This window comes from Sphaerodactylus townsendi, linkage group LG03, assembly GCF_021028975.2.
Source record: "Sphaerodactylus townsendi isolate TG3544 linkage group LG03, MPM_Stown_v2.3, whole genome shotgun sequence".
Taxonomy (NCBI): Eukaryota; Metazoa; Chordata; class Lepidosauria; order Squamata; family Sphaerodactylidae; genus Sphaerodactylus; species Sphaerodactylus townsendi.
The window spans coordinates 64,483,801-64,500,792 of record NC_059427.1 but is presented as its reverse complement, the minus strand read 5'-3'; the positions used below and the strand labels follow the sequence as shown (position 1 = coordinate 64,500,792).

The following is a 16,992-nucleotide window of genomic DNA, read 5'->3' as shown; positions in this document are numbered from 1 at the left end:
GGTATGTATCTGAAATATGTGAAGCAGTTTTCTGTTTTTAAGAAAGGTTATTCTTCCTAGTATTTGATGGTCATAGGGCTTAGGTTGTTTCACCTTCAATCAGTCACAGAGCATATATTTCAATAGCCTTATACATGTTTATTTATGACCAAGCCCCTTGAGACTCTGAAAGGTTGGTAATTAGATCTGCAATTTGCTTTTCCTCATTGGTAAGAAGTCTTTATTCAGAAAGAGACCATAATGTGAGTGTATGAGAGATTAAGTCTTCCCCCCACCTACACATAGTGTTTTCTCAAACTCGTCCACCAGGAGTGGTGGGTATTTTTCCCAACTGAAAAAGACATAAGGCAACACTTATGTGTCCCTGCATCTTTAGGGTGCCATTTAAGTTAGTCAGGAAAATTCCCTGTCCCCAGTGAAGTCCTGTGATTGCCATTTACAACAAAAAATATACTGCTGATCCTTCAGTATCATGTCTTGCTTGGTCCATAAAAGTAAGGCAGAAACTAGACAAAAGATTGATGATTGTGATCTAATAAATATTTTTGCAGCCTTAATAACACAGATGAGTCTGAGCTCATTTCATTTTAGAAGCTAACCAGGGTGAGCTATGGTTAGTACTTGGGAGACCACCAAAAAAGACCAGGGTTGTTCTGCAGAGGAAGGTAATGGCAAACTTGCTGTGCTCATCTCTAGCTTTGAACACTCCTTGAAGATGTAACATGGAGATATTTAATGTTAATGCATGTGTCAAAATAGTAGCGGTGATGGGACTGATTTGTAGAGGGATGGCTTAACTCCACAAACCATTTCCTAATATATATTGCTTTCAGGAGTGCTATTTGCACCAAAAGAAATTTTCCACTCCTAGATAAATACTACCCCCAAATTAGGAATGCCAGCCTCTGGATGATATCTGAAGATCCTCTGGAATTACAGCTCGCCTCCAAACTCCAGAGATTTCTCCTGAAGAAAATGGATGCTTGGAGGGTGGACTCTGTGGCATTGTACCCCATTGAGGTCCCTCGCTTTCCTAGGTGACATCCCAAGATCTCTGTACCTTGAAAATGTGCACCATCCCATCCAGATAACATAATGGCCTGCTTGCATTGTGTTCTCTCCTAAGCAGTCATAAAGTAGATCTGGGGAACAGCATACTGAGGCTGAAGGAAACCTGACCAGATTAATTTTTTCTTCTTTCCTGAGAATAAACATCACTAAATGCCCTTGAGTAGACCTGCTTAGGATTGTTCTCTTGACCTCCATGGTTCTGTTCAGCGTGGAAATCCATGTGAATGATAATTGATTTCACTAAGGACCTTTCTCACTATAGTGTAAAGAATACTTCACATTCTGGGTGAAACTCAATGAGGGTCTGTGATTATGCCTATGTTATTTAACTTTATGACTGTGTCCAAATACCCTATGTACAAGGAGTACAAGGAATACATTTTCTGCCAAGACTTTCCCCCCTCTAAAACAAATAATGCCTTGTGGTTTGCCGTGCAATCTATGCCAAGTTGCTCTAAATCCATTAATTCAATCAATGTCTACTGGAGTACCTTTGCCTTGGAGTACATTGTTAATGTGGCAAAAGCTTTCATCAATTAAAACCTACTGCATCCATCTAACACAGTGATAGCAAACCTTTTTGAGATCAAGTGCCCAAATTACAACCCAAAACCCACTTATTTATCGCAAAGGGCCAATACGGCAATTTAACCTTGGTGTTTGTTTGTTTTTAAATCCTAAATTCATCTCAGTTCCTCCACCCTAGGCTTGATCTGCCCAGGTGATCAGCAAAAAAAATTGGGTCTGAGCATTTCCCCGGTGTTTGGAAAGGAACACATTTTGTTTGTTCAACCCCTCGAGCAGCAGCAGCCAGCCTGCTCCAGCAGGTCCTGCGTGCACCTGCCGCGTGCATGCGTACCCACAGAGTGGGTTCTGAGTGCCACCTCTGACACGCGTGCCATAGGTTCGCCACCACTAATCTAACATATCTAAGATTTTTTAAAAATAGCTTTTGAATTTTTTTGAAATGTAGTCTTTAAAATTTTGTCTTGCCATAGCAGACTAAAATGGCTATCCTACTGAATGTTTATGAAGAATCACAATAACCACAACTAGTTGTGTGTGATAATTGTGGGAGAACTGTTTATGTTAATGAAGATAATACATATTCCTATAGTTTTGTACCTTCCCCCAGGAATTAAACTGAAGTCAGTAATTATTTTTTTCCCCTGCCCTTCCCCATTTGGCATTCTCGATTGGGTATACTAAATTAATTAATTTTTTTCAAGGTAGCTGAGGCATTGATTATTTTCTTTTTCTGCAGTCTAGTTATGGTAGACTATCAGTGTCATCAGTGCCATTCTATCTATTGACTTCAATGGTTTTAGAATACAAGACTTGCAAGAACTTGCGGGGGGGGGGGGTCATCTCATTTTTTCCTCGCTGAAAGCATCCTCTTTCTCTTTCCTGAATGTCCCCATAGCCTCTCTCCTTTTATTTCTTCCTTCTCTTCTTTCCATCCAACAACCAATTTACTGTTATCTGCTCCCCATGTTTGGCTTTCTTTCTTTCTTTCTTTCTTTCTTTCTTTCTTTCTTTCTTTCTTTCTTTCTTTCTTTCTTTCTTTCTTTCTTTCTTTCTTTCCCTCCCCCCTCCCCTCCGGCAACCTCTCCCCAAGAAAACTATGTCCAGAATGCTCTTTGGCAGCTGGGTCCAAGTTGCATTGGGGAGAGCCTGCAAAGGCTCATGGGGGACACCTAACCTTATCTTGCATCACCTCTTCATACTATTTCCTCTTTCCCTTATCCTAGCAACTTTCATACCCTTAACTTTCCCTAATTCCAATCTATCTTTTATCTCCCCCTTATCTTATTTATTTACTTCATTAATATATTGCACAACGGGGAGCCAATGCAACTTGCATCATTCTCTTCTCAATTTTATCTTCACCATGGCTCTGTGAGGTAAGTTAGGTTGAGAATATGTAACTGGCCCAAGGTCACCCAGTAAGTTTCCACAGCAGAGTGCACTGTGCTGACTTTTGGGGGTGGCTGCTGTTAAACAATACTAAGCAGCCATGCCTGGGTCAGTCTAACAATTTGGGTGGTTCCACATTGCCTGGTGGTTGCTGCCAAGCTTGGCCCCGATGAGTCCTCCCTCAAAGGTCAAAATAGTCCCAAACAGCTTACAAAAAGACTTGGGGGTGCCTTGGGAGGGTGAGGTTATAATGATATAGAGTCCATCATATCTCATTCTCTTCTCAGTGGGCACTTTTGCACATGCAGAATAATGCACTATCAATCCACTTTCACAATTGCTTGCAAGTGGATTTTGCTATTTTGCATGGTGAAATCCAGCTGCAAAGTCAGAGGTGTAACTAGGAAAAATAAGGCCTGGGGCAAAATCTGAGTTTTATGGGGGGAGGCCCCCATGTAGACGACCGCCCACACCGACCACAACCAAACAACAATTTTTTTGAACCAGTCACTATCACATTAAAGAACATTCAAAGTCACTATCACATTAAAGAGGAACCCTCTCAGAGGGAGGAGGGAGCTCCAGCGTCCAGCCTCAGCGTTTGTTACTCGTCCTTTCAGAAGAGAGAGGTGACGGGCCTTTCCCAACCCCAGATTGCTCTGGAGCTCAGAAAGGCCCGTAGCTCATCCTTGCTGGGGAGAGCAAGTCCGTCCCTTGCCCTTTTGGGGGAGAGTGGTGATGGGCCTTTCCAGCCCTGGATCACTCCAGGGCTCGGAAAGGCCCGTAGCTCACCCTTATAGGGAAGAGCAAGCCCGTCACTTGCCGTTGCAGTGAAGAGCGGCGATGGGCCTTTCCCAGCCCTGGAGCGCTCCAGGGCTCAGAAAGGCCCCTCGCTTGCCCTCCCTGGTGTGATTCAGCTGGTTAGCTACTGGCTAAATCTCACCACTAGCCATGCCCTGCCCACCTGACCCACTTACCTTGTCTGCTAGCCAGGCCTGGTGGGGCTAGGGGAAGGAATTCCCCAGCCATGCCCCGGAAAGGAGGAGGGGCATTGCTGGGCCCCGCCATGCCCCTCCTCCTTCCCGGAAGCGTGGGGGTGAATTTCCGGTGGGCCCATGTGACTCCCATGGGGGATCCCGGGGCATTTGTCCCCGGATGTGCCCGTGGCATCAGTGCCATTGCGCAAAGTGCATTGGAAGTGGATTCAAAGTGCATTATTTTGCATGTGCAAAAGTGCCCAGTGTTTCACCATCCTACCTTTCAACTGCTTCCCATCGTTAGCTATATTTATTGTTTTTTAAATTCACTTAAACCCCAACTTTCTCACAGTGGGGACCAAATCAGCTTACATCAGCTTCTCCTCTCCTCTTTTTATTTGCTCAACAACCCGATGAGGTAGGTGAGCCTGAAGGTATGTGACTAGCATAACATCACCTAGTAATCTTCCACAGTCAGATGAGGATTCAAACCTGGCTCTTCTATACCCTTCTTCAAAGTTTTAACTAGCACATCACACTGGCTTTCATAGGATGGCTGTTGTTAAACAGTAGCAAGGAACCAAGCCTAGTTGAATCATGCAAATTTGGTGGTATCAAGTCATCCAGAGGTAGCTTTCTTGCCTAGTGTTTCCAGCAGAGGTGTACCAGAGGAAAATGGCACCCAGAGACATCTGTTCCTCAGGTGCACCCCCCCACTAAGCCTGGGGCGGGGGGGCGGCCTCCCCTCGGCTCCACCCCTGAGCTCCACCCCCTCCTGGCAGCTGGCTCCAAGGCAGCAGTCCCTTCTGCCCTTCCCTCTGGGGAGGACAGAAGCAACTGGAAGGTTCCATGCTGGGCCTTTGCTTTTATAAGCTTGGAAGTGGGGCCACGCCTGCTCTTAACCCACACCACCCCGCTCTTAACCACGACACCACCCTGGCTCAATAGGCTTGGAAAGGGCCCTGTTTTCTTCTCCTGGCCTTTTACTCACAGAAATCCAGTCTGGAATTGTGTAGTTGCCTAGCAGCCGCCAATGAGATAATCTGTTTCTTAAAGCTACAGGTGCTGCTTTATCATTTCTGGTCTTTGTAACCCCCCTCCTCCCAATGTACGTGTTTTGTTTGTTTTTAGATTTCACATTTCCTTGTAAACCCGTGGCCCTTTTCGACTTTGTAGAAAGGTCTGTCTTACCCATTAACAGCTCCAGTCACCAGATATAAGTAACCTCAGATTTGGCCAATTTTGCTATTCACATATAGAAGATAATGATGCTACATAGGATTGTACTGTAACATTTTGCCCATTATGCATGGAAGATCCAGTCTCAGACAAGGGGTAAATTACATAGCTATCAGGTCACTGCCAGCCCCACATTTATATCATGTGCTCATCCAATAAGGGATGTTATTAAATGTGAAAGCACCACTGTCCATGGAATGAATATGAATAGCAATATCTGCTACCTTGATATGAAGCATGTGATGCAGTACTCTTATTTCCAGATGCCTAAGACTTTTTCTTTACCTCTTTCTTTATAGAAGAGAAATTCTGCTGATGTGGTAAGTAGCTTTCTAATTCCAAAAACGAGCTGATTACTTTCTGGACTCTAGTAAGATTACCATACAGTAGATTATAGAATGGTTGTATCATCATATAGTTGTCCATTGGTCTGCAACACCTGCCTTGCCTCTCCAACCAAATCAAAAAAGAAATATTTACAAATTTCAAGCTTCCAACATCAGTATGGTAGTACCTGGCTCAACTGATTAACAGAAGGGGATATTGTTTTGTTTTTTTTAATTGTAAACCGCATATACCTCATATGCAGGGAGGGGGTTGAAAAGTTTGTGTGCCTAGAAGAAGACAAGGGTTAAAGGTTGGATTTGAATACAAAAAGAATTTGAGAGATGGCTAGAAGCTTCTAATAGGATCTGGCTTCTAGACATTGTTGGGAAACTGAACCTCGTTTCCTCTTGTTAGCTCTCCTCCCCATGCTATCTCTACTTCCCTTTCTTCTCTCTTCTCTGTCATTATTTTTTTTCCATTTCTGATGTGTGCACGTATGCTGACACCATTCTTCTTTCTCTCCAACTGTGTTTTTTTAAGTTTCTCCTTTTTCTGCCATTTTCTCCCCCTCCCTCTCCCTCTCCCCCTCCCCCTCCCCCACATTGTGTGTGTGTGTGTGGGGGGGGGGGTTCAAACTTTTTCCTTCTATTCCTCATTCTTTGCATTTCTATGCAATTCCCAAATGCCCCATTGAGTTGATTTTTTAGTCTGTACTGGGCCAAGTTGGAAATTAGCTATATAATTATGAAGATTCCATTAATTTTCAAAGCATTCTGTCATCCATAGGGAACGTAACTGTGCTTAACTTGCAGTACTTCCCTGTATTTCTCCCCAGGGAGGAGAAGAGCCCTCAAGAAGTAGTAATTACTGCGTAGACTCCCCAAATATATCCACTTCTGTTATAGAGCAAAGGATCAGTTCACAAGGGCTGCAGCCCAGAATTTGCCTACTCTTCTTGTCCTAATGACTTGAAGGCAATTTAATATAAAACATATACAGATGATATATTGGCTGAACCATTAAATAAAATATTTACACTGCGGAAACTGGTGTGATGAACAGCCAGAGTGGTTGTAATTCATAAACAGAGCACATATTCACTCTTTGTAACATCTTACAGGCCAATTCCACTTTTGAGCACTAGCCTTTTCTGCACAAGTTGTTTACAATTAATCTTGCTGCCAAATGCTACTTTTTTTCTTTGAATCCCTCATATTTTTTCCCTCTGGTTTCGGAAATGTTTTTCCTTCATTTTTTCTCCATTGTTTTTCCATTTTACACTGATTTTTCGCCTAAGACTCTCTGCATCAGTGTTCTCCATCTGTAAAATGGATAAAGGTTAGAGTTGGGGGTCACCACAACATGAGGAACTGTATTAAAGGGTCACGGCATTAGGAAGGTTGAGATTTAAGGTGATTGATTTCAATGAGTTTAGAATGGGGTAAGTTGGAATAGGATTGCACTGTCCCTCACCTTTAGCTGATAGACTGAAAAAAGTGTTGACCAAACTGAATTCTTATGATACTGAAAATTAAGAGTTATTAACGAAGTATTGCATATTAATTACTTTTTTGACTATTATTTGTGGAGTTTTAAATACCTTTGCAATAATCATAATAATGTTAATAAATTAATAACATTAATAAATACATATTGCAGTTTCACTATTTTGATACATATACTCTGTTTTGAACTGTTTTAACTGATGTTAGAATAGCATAATAGTGTAGGGCTAATAATAGCTAAATTTAAGATGTTTACGATAAATACAGATAAAGTAATGGTAATAAATATAAACAAAAGAGAGTTTCTAAATAATTAGGAATGTAAACTAAGATAATAATGGACACTGTTGATTTAAAGTCTACATGGTATTTGTTTATTATTACATAAGGAAGCATCTTTGTTAATTAACGAACAGAAAAAAAGATAATTTATCTTTTTGTGATTGAATTGAATGGCACTAAATCTAACATTATGTTTTCTTGTTCAATTTGTGCCAATTCAATTAATCCAGAAATATCTTGATTGTCTCTTTTTATATTGTCTAAAATGTAGTGTTTAAAACTCAGACTAGGGAAGAGTATCGCTCCCCCCACAACACACAAAGAATTCCTATATAGAACAGTAATTTTTTTACCAATCTTTCACTTTGCAGCACACCAAAGGAATTGAAGTCTACTGGGTGAAGATTGATTGCAGCGTTACTTCCCGGTTTTCCCGTAATGTCATCACCAGTCGTGCTGTCAATCGTGCCAATATGTCCAAGGAAGCTTTCTTTGATGTGGAGCTTCCTAAAACAGCTTTTATTACAAATTTTACTATGTATGTAGAATATAACTTAAGTCAACGAGTCCAGAGGGCAAAACTGGATAATTTGTAACCGTGTTCAGTACATAATTGCTATCAACGCTGTTGTTAACCCTAAGTATTACCAGTATTTGCATGAGGATATTTTATGAATAATTACAGTGAGTAGATTCTGGAAATATATATGTATTTCCTGCCAGCAACTGCACTTGAACAATTCTTTTGGACTTTTCAGCATGATGTACAGTTTATGGAAGTACCTAGTTGCAAGACTATTGCAATAACATTTTTTTAAAAACACTTCTTTGTCAAAAACAGCACTGAGACATAAGTGCTAATGCAAATTAAACCAGCTTTTTGGAAGAAGTGTGTTATTGCTGGTGCAGAATACCTACCATTTATTTTTTTTGTCCAAAAGTATACCAGAAGTTGGAAAGTATGGAATGATTTTCTCCAGAGACACATTTCATCCCAACCACATGGGAACACAATTTTTCTAGCCCCTTTTGCATAGAATCAAAGTCTTTGAGGTCAGTGGATTCTGTATCTGTTTGGGGTAGCACAATAAGAAGGTAGAGAATGCATTGCAGGAGCTTAGCTCACTTCCATCCCTCAGAGTTCAGGGGATAATAGACATCAGCTCCTGAACCTGTACTGCCACTGGGACCCAACTTTGACCAGGCCAGGGCACCACAGGAGAAAGAAATAGGTGTAGATTTTTTGGATTGACAAAATGCTTTGAAGCAGCCTTGCCTGTCTAACAGGAAAAAACACAACTTGGGTAGATCTTACCTTTGAATCAAGCAGAGGCAGCTAGTTCAGTTCTTCTTTCTAGGAATAAGATCTCAGTGTCTTTCAATGGTGCAAGTGCCTGTGTCCCTGCAACTCAGATCAAGATTTTAGATGACTGAAAGTTTCTGAACCTCCTATCTGTAAGTCCGAAGGCTGCAATCCCAAGGATACTTTTCTGGGAGCAAGTCCCATTGAATTATATGATATTCACTTCTAAGTAGTACTTATGATTGATCCCAAAAATGTTTCCCTTCTCATAGTAATTGTAGCCTGTGCCTCTCAAGGTGATGTCCAATGAGCTACATGGAAATAGTAATCTAATGAACTGGAGATAATAACCAGTAAAATATACAATTGCCTTTTAGTACTTAGATGTCCTTCCTTCTTTAGGATGATTGATGGTGTTCTCTATCCTGGAGTCATAAAAGAAAAAGAAGTGGCCCAGCAGCAATACCAGAAAGCTGTTTCACGGGGACAGACTGCAGGTCTCGTAAAGTAAGTCTGAAACCAACACAGAGCTTTAGTGTTTCATTTCTCTCCTCAATAGGAGAGTGGGCATCTCAGTCAAAGCACCAGATCTGAAACTTCTCTGAAACTGTGAGTCCAAAGCTTAGGATGGAGTCTGGGTTTTTTTCTTCCCAAAATAGGCAAACTATTTTAGACTGTTCAGTTCAAAATGATGCCAAGGTTGACAGCATTGCAAGTTACTAAGAGGGTCAAAGATCCAACAGATGAACTTAGATGGACAGTTAACATAGAAACCAGAATATCTTGCCTAGCAGAGAAATAGGGTTCATATTTATTTAATTTTTGCCTTCTGAAAAAATTTATGCAGCATCACCACAAAACATGTACTACAAAAATGGCTTCTCTCCCACATAAACCATGGCTTCCTCTTACATTCATTTATTTGATTTGTACCCCGTCCTCCCCTGTAGGGCTTAGGGTGGCTAACAACAAACAAATAACAACAAACTACGAATCAAATATCAAACCAACAAATATCAAACAACAAAACAACAACATCAATAAGCATAGCCCCAATTATCAAATATCAGGACATTACCAGTCATGGCATAGCAACAATATTTAATCCAAATCTCAATGAATGCAACGTCAGCAATATCCAATCAATCAATTACACGCTGCATTCAGGCTGTCACTCGTGAACACAAATAATTTTTAGTACAGCTCATCAAAAGTAACAAATATAACATACATAGCGTAAGTCTCTTAAAGGTACAGTTAACGTAGGTTACCAACACCCCAACTGAATAAATTGGATCATCCCATGTAATATATCCAAGCCAAATATTGGAGTCTTCATTCCAACCAATAAGTCCCTCAGTTATCTTATTCAAATTCATTAACCGTCCATCTATGATGGTAAGAATCAAGTGCCGTAGAAACGCGTTGCACGTATCCAGTATTTTTCGAAATCTTCCTCAGTATCACCAATCGGGTAATTCATTCAATCACACTTAAGCACCAACAATAGTGTAAATATTTCATAGGCTGTCAAGGGGCAATCTGCAAACAAGACAAACATTACAACTGCCATCCCTTAAGTACCCAAATGAACAGTCCTGGGTGGGCTGCTGGAGAGAGCCTCGCTGCCACATTTGGGTTCGTGGGAAAAGTGCAAACTTCCCTTCTTTGTCTGAGTCACATGTGGGGGGCAGAGAGAAGCAGCTGGCAGGTGGCGTGTCACAAAATGGATTTGCCTTTTCCATGGGCATCATGTTCCAGCTGACCTTGCATTAGCATGTGTAGGTTTTATGGATGCTACCCAATTTCACAATCTCATTGCTTCAAGTCCAAATCTCCATTTCTTTATTTTATTTTCCTTATATGAACTGAATTTCAGAGCCTTTGTTTTCATCCAATTTTCTATTTCCTTGCAACAAATTTCCCCATTGAATTAAGGCACATTTTAATTTTTGCTTCAGTAGCATCTAAATGGGATATATTGTATAACTGATATGAAGAATGTTGTAAAAGGAAAAAAACCAGAACAAGCTTCTAATCTGGGCAAATAACATGTAAACATGTATAACAGCTATAACAAACCTAGGTTTAGTTTTTTTAGTTTTTTCTTTAATCCATTGAAATGTTACACTTATATAAGACCTCACACTCCCATTACAATTTAGTTGTGATGTTTTGAAAGCTTTTCATAGGATGAAGTTTATAGAGCACCTTAGTAATGATCTAGATATTAACAAATTATAATTACTCCGTTATTCAATGTACAAAGGGCCTCTGGAAGAAAAACAGAAAAATTCAGTGTTTCAGTCAACATTGCTGCAGCCAGCAAAGTCACTTTTGAGCTGACCTATGAGGAACTGCTGAAGAGAAGCTTTGGGAAATATGAGATGTTCATAAAAGTAAATCCAAAACAACTTGTCAATAAATTTGAGGTAGGTTCAAATAAATCAGTGGGTTTAAAAGAGTGTAACTCCACTTACGATTGGACTGTTATTCTATTAAACTGTTAGTGTTTTCTGCAGGCAGCAAATGCAGTAAAACTTTTCTGTGTATATTCTTCATGAGCTGGAAAAGTAATGGTTCAAACACTGGTCAACAAAGCTAGGAAAGGAATATAATATATTGCTTCATCTGTAGAATACACTGGAGGAATCTGAGAGGAAACAGGAAAAGGAGAATTGCTGAGAAATGCTACAATAAAATGGTTGCTAAAAATACTAGGCACTAGATTATATTTCTTGGTGCTGGGATTTCTTGAGCCCAGCTTTAAAACCTTCAACCTTCTTCTCCCCTTTACAACTTGCTATTTCACAACATTCTTTAAACCTTCATAATAAGAAATCAAACAGACATCCTACAGCTATCCATACCCATTCTTTCCAACATATCACTACCTTCCCTAAACTATGTTTCTCTTCAAAGTGAAATAAATTTTGGGAACAAGTACATAATTGTGCTTGAGATATACCTTTGAGGCTTCATGAGGGTTGTTGTTTTTGTGTTATCTACCAGCAGTCCCTCCATTTGCTCTTGGAACCTGGGGCTGTCCTTGAATTTGCTCTTGGAACCTGGGGCTGTCCTGTGTGCTTTGTGAACTCCCATGTTAATAGACTGGGACCTGGGGCTGTCCTTGAATTTGTCTCCCCCATATCCTGCATCAAATATCCTACTAATAGCATTTGTTCAATTATTTTGCTCTGCTGCCCTTTAAAGTTACCTTTGTGAGAATCTTTGTGAGAAATATTACTACACAGTTAGAATTTCCAAGTTACAGAGCAGCCATGAATCAGCGCGGCTGCAGTTGCTGCTCCTGATGGGCAGGAAGGAGTCCCCAGCTTCAGCCCTGATAAGGGCGGAAGTGGGCTTGTAGCCATGCCATGGCAAGGCAGACAGGCATCGCAGCGCTTACCCCACAATTTCATCAAGAAAGAGGCTTTCCAAGTTATTGCTATCAGGGCAGTGGGCATTAGGAGATATATTAGAGAAGGGCAAAGCTGTGACTGGAATAACTGTGAGCAATAATGAGGAAGGGAGAATCATTTGTGCCACTCTGAGCTTCTTGAAGGAGAGATGAGATAAAAAATATGCTAGATATACAGACATATCCTACTGGAATAGCAAGATATTTTTCAATTGCTCTACACTACCATCTCTGTCCTTGCAGCTAAAAGTGGTGGTGCTACTAAAAAAATAGAATTTCTAAATTTCTTCATTAGTACAAACCAGCTGAAAAGAGAAATGGTCATCTCTGTATCAACCAGCCTGAGAATTTCAACACCAATGTTTTGGCCATGTCATGAATTTGAAGCAGTTGCCCATTTCCTAATATGCTTACTGTTCAAACACTGTTCCCAAGATAAGATGAAAAACTTGAGATTACACCTTTGAATTTCAAAACAATGTGACTTAACTACTCTTAGCAATGATAGATGGAACCTTGCTCCATTTCTTCGAGAATTGTCTTTTGGATCATGTTTGTGATTGGCTTACACTGGTCATTGGTCCAGCTTCCTATAAAGTTAGCTTATAACCATCTGGCCCAATAATAACATCAGAGCCAGTGATGGGCCAAGTATCATCTTGCTCCATCTCCTACCTGCTGCTATGTTACTTGTGCTGATTTGAAGATGTTCAGATCTACTTGCTTCCACATCCATAAGTGTAAATTAGGAAGTTAAATTTGCTATTTTATTGCACCTTCTTGTTCTTTGGCTTATTCTTAAGACTGAACCCTTTTCTTTAATCTTTTCAGTAAAGCCTGTTGCTTGTATTGGTGTATTATGCTGTAGGAGTCCAAACCCAATTTTGGTGAAGTTACAGGAAGGAGATTTATTCCAGGGTCTCATATTTCATTACTGGAGAATCAAACCATCTTTGCAAAGACATGGTGGGTTGGAAACCCCCATCTTTGACACCAGCTACAAACTGTAGTTAAGAAGCATGCTTTAGAGCCCCACATAAACCAGTTCATGTCCACATCTAGACATTACAAGTAAATGCAGTTCAGTCAAATAATCATGATGTTTGAATGCAGCTTTGAGACGTTCCCAGTAAGAAACCTTCAAACTGGATCAGTCTGTATACATCTTCTGATTTTTCAGGGACTGTGTTATTGGAACATAGATTTGTTTCTTGAAATTAGATTTGATGCAAGTTTGTAAAATCATTAGTCAGGCAACCTTTGTTTTATAGGTGTATTTTTTAATTGTCCAAGAAGTTCCCTGGACATTATATTGTGATTTCAACTTAATTTCTTTGCCCATTCTAGATTGATGTACGCATATTTGAGCCTCAGGGTATCAGCGATCTTGAGGCAGAAGGAACGTTCATCAGCAATGAATTGTTACCAGTTGTAAAAAAGTCTTTCTCGGGGAAAAAGGTAGGTCTTGTAAAAATCTGTATATCTGGTCTGAGCACTTGTATTGGAAAGCAGTTGAAACTAATAGGTTTTTCAGTTACTTAGAATCTTTGCCCCACCATCTTCCCTATTTCCTCACAGTTCTTTTAAAGTGCCTAATTACCGTATATACTCGTGTATAAGTCAAGGCAGCTAATTTTACCACAAAAAACTGTGAAAACTTATTGACACGCGTATAAGTCGAGGGTGGGAAATGCATCAGCTACTGGTAAATTTCAAAAATAAAAATAGATACCAATAAAATTACATTAATTGAGGCATCAGTAGGTTAAATGTTTTTGAATATTTATTTCAAAGAAAAACAGTAAACTAGCTCTGTAAGCGCTGATTTTACCTTTAAATCCACTCAGAAGAGGGGGGTGATTTAAAGGGAGAATCTGGGGAAAATTTGAGGGTGCCTGTCAGGGGAAGAATGTTTATGTTAGCAGTACCAACATTTCAGAGTATCTTTAGGAGACCCTCATGATGATGCCACCCAGGTTTGGCGAAGGTTGGTTCAGGGGATCCAAAGTTATGGACCCTCAAAAGGGTAGCCCCATCTACTATTAGCTTCCATTAGAAACAATGGGGGATGGGAGCACCCACTTTGGACCCCCTGAATCAAACATCACCAAACTTGGCTGGTATCAGCAAGAGATTATCCTGATGTTACCACCCAGGTTTAGTGAAGTTTGGTTCAAGGGGTCCAAAGTTATGGACCCTCAAAATGTACCCCCATCTACTATTAGCTCCCATTGGAAACAACGGGGGGATGGGGGCACCCCATTTGGGGGTCCATAACTTTGGACTTCCTGAACCAAACTTCACCAAACCTGGCTGTTATCATCAAGAGTGCCACCTGATGATACCCTGAAATTTTGGTGCCACTATCCTAAAAACTGCGTCCCCTGGCGGCCGACAAAGTAAAAACCCTAAAATATTTTTTAAAATACACCTCACTCGCGTATAAATCGAGGGGGCTTTTTCAGCACAAAAAATGTACTGAAAAATTCGACTTAATGCAAGTATATTCAGTATATTAAAATCACATTCCCTGACGGATTTTGGTATTTGCTGCTGCAATTGTTGTACTACAATAATATATGCATTATAATAACATGCTTTTCAATGGGAGTCCTCCGAGCAACTAAGCTTCTCTTATGCGTGTCTGCACAGCTACAAATATATTTCCTCCAATTTTTTTTTAATTAGGAAAACTATATATTGCCAGAATTGGCAGGACCAGCTGAGTACAACTGTGAACTTTTTGGGCTGCAATTTTTTTCTGTGTTGTATCTTTTTTGAGATTCAGCAATCCAAACTATACACAAAATCTATAAAATGGCTTGGTGAAATCGGTCATTGTATTTTCAGCCTCTTTCCAAATAATCCAGAGCATGGACTTTGCTTTTTTCAGCCCCTGTAAACAGGGGAAATTAGCTGGAGACAGACAGCAAGAGGGAGTAACTGGGATAAATAACATGTGTGTACCAGGACAGTTCCATGTGAAAACTCTCAAATGGGCAGGCAGTTGTATAATTAGAACATGATTTTATTAAAGAATGAAAATAGTAAAACAAGGAATATAGTTTAAGTAATAAACATACACACACAAAGCACAAAAGTTCTGACTAAAACGAAGGAAAGGAAGTTGGGTAGGGTTTATGGGATGGATGATAGTTACTAGTCTTAATGGGACACCCAGGGAAAGCCGCACTAAAGAGGAAAATGGTCAGTGTATCCAGGAGCAAAAGGAAGAGCCCACACACTAGTTGGGTTTGCACAGAGATCCAGAACACACAAACACACACTCTATGAAGGGTCAAAAGACCAATGTTTATACCCCAAATTAGGTCCTGAGGTAGTAGGAGGTAAACTAGCAGGAAGCCAGAGACAATGAATTGATTACTTTTCCAGGGTTTCAACAAAAGATAGGAGAAACTTGATGAGTTGCCAAGACCCAAGAGAATGTCTGAGCTATTCTGATGAATACTGGTTGATTGCTGGGATGGGTGCAGATAGGATATGTAATGGTCTGCTTGGAGTGTTGATTAAATCACATTTGGGTGATACAATGGAGATCAGCTAGCCCCATTGTCCAGCCGGGCACACTTTATTGCCAGGGGAAAAGTTAAGCGGCCAACTGCCTTCCCATCGGGACACACAAGATGGATCCCAAACTTTCTGAGAGGCATCCATTTTGTGGGGAGCAGTGTCTTGCTCTTATGCCAGTCTTTGCCCCCTTTAATGAAAGGAAGGATCTGACAACTTAAATTGTCTACTTATCCCATGACTGCTGCATTTACTCGAGATTCTTGGTGAGGTACCTCATCAAAAGTATTTTGGAAGTCCAAGCACATAATCTGTTGGATCATCCTTATCCACATGCTTTTTCACCTTCTCAAAACTCCTCAAGTATGATGAGGCAGAAATTCTGTTAGGATTTTACAAGTCCTTGCTTCATTCAGTCAAGCAAGAGCTAACTGCTGAAGTCAGATGCCTGGGAACCAACTAGCTTCTGGAAGGATCTCTTTGTTTCTTCTTTCAGCAAAAGAGGAGAGGCTGATGCACAGGGACAGACAGACTGCACAGATACTCAGACTGAGCACTTGCATTGATAGTTTGCTGTTCCTATATTTAGCATAACTTTATTTGTTACTAGTAAAGTTCTACAAAACAACTCACTTGCACCTCTGCTCTATTATTTGCTCTGCTAATTCATTGCAATACAACAAATTCTCTTTGCAAAAGTCATATTGATTTTCCTTCAGAAGATTTTTCCTCCTCTATGTACTAAATAATTCTACATGTAGTAATAGTTTCTTGTAATTCACCAAAACAGACATTGGGCTAACAAGTCTGTCCATATCAGACTTGCTGGGGTATTTCTGGGCTGGACTGAAATTCTCTTCAGCAAGAGATTTTGAGTGGATTCCAACTGGGTGACCATGTGAACATTCTAACCCCAAATCTCCACTCCATACAAAGGTCTTATCCTGGTATCATTTCAGAACTGGATCTATCAAGAATCTTCCCTTGTTGTAGTATTTCAGAGCAGCATCTCCAGTTCTTAAAACAGTAGATTTGGTGCCCACCAAATGAGCTTTCCAGGAGAGAGTTCCATGAAAGATTACCCCAATATATTTAAAGGTGATACATGGATCCACTGGGGTGCCATGTATGGTTCACATTAATATGCCAGACTTTTTTCTAAAGACCATCACTTTGAATTCCTTTTCAAAAAATGTTTTAACATTTGGTACTTTCTAGCCAGTTGGGAGGCCGATTTTAGCAACAAGTTACACATTCTGGTTAGGAGATTAACAATTTCTTGTTTGAGTGCTTTAAGAGCCCTCGGGTGTATGCCATCCAGACATTTTTATTTTCCCAGTAGGCCTATAACTTTGTGTCTGGTCACTGCAGTTTTAATAATTACTTCAGATATCCTTCCCAAAAAAACATGGTTCTAGCATG

The 16,992-nt window shown here is 40.3% G+C and overlaps 1 protein-coding gene across 1 annotated transcript in view; it reads left to right on the top strand.

The window, feature by feature from the left end:
- The first annotated feature begins 7,847 nt into the window (after nt 1–7,847).
- Nucleotides 7,848–16,992, top strand: part of LOC125428208 (inter-alpha-trypsin inhibitor heavy chain H3-like) — a 35,427-nt gene continuing 26,282 nt past the window's right edge. The window contains exons 1-4 of the mRNA XM_048487951.1: nt 7,848–7,856; nt 9,024–9,128; nt 10,891–11,053; nt 13,390–13,500. Coding sequence (XP_048343908.1) covers nt 7,855–7,856; nt 9,024–9,128; nt 10,891–11,053; nt 13,390–13,500 — 381 coding nt within the window. The 5' untranslated portion in view covers nt 7,848–7,854. The remainder of the gene's footprint in view (nt 7,857–9,023; nt 9,129–10,890; nt 11,054–13,389; nt 13,501–16,992) is intronic.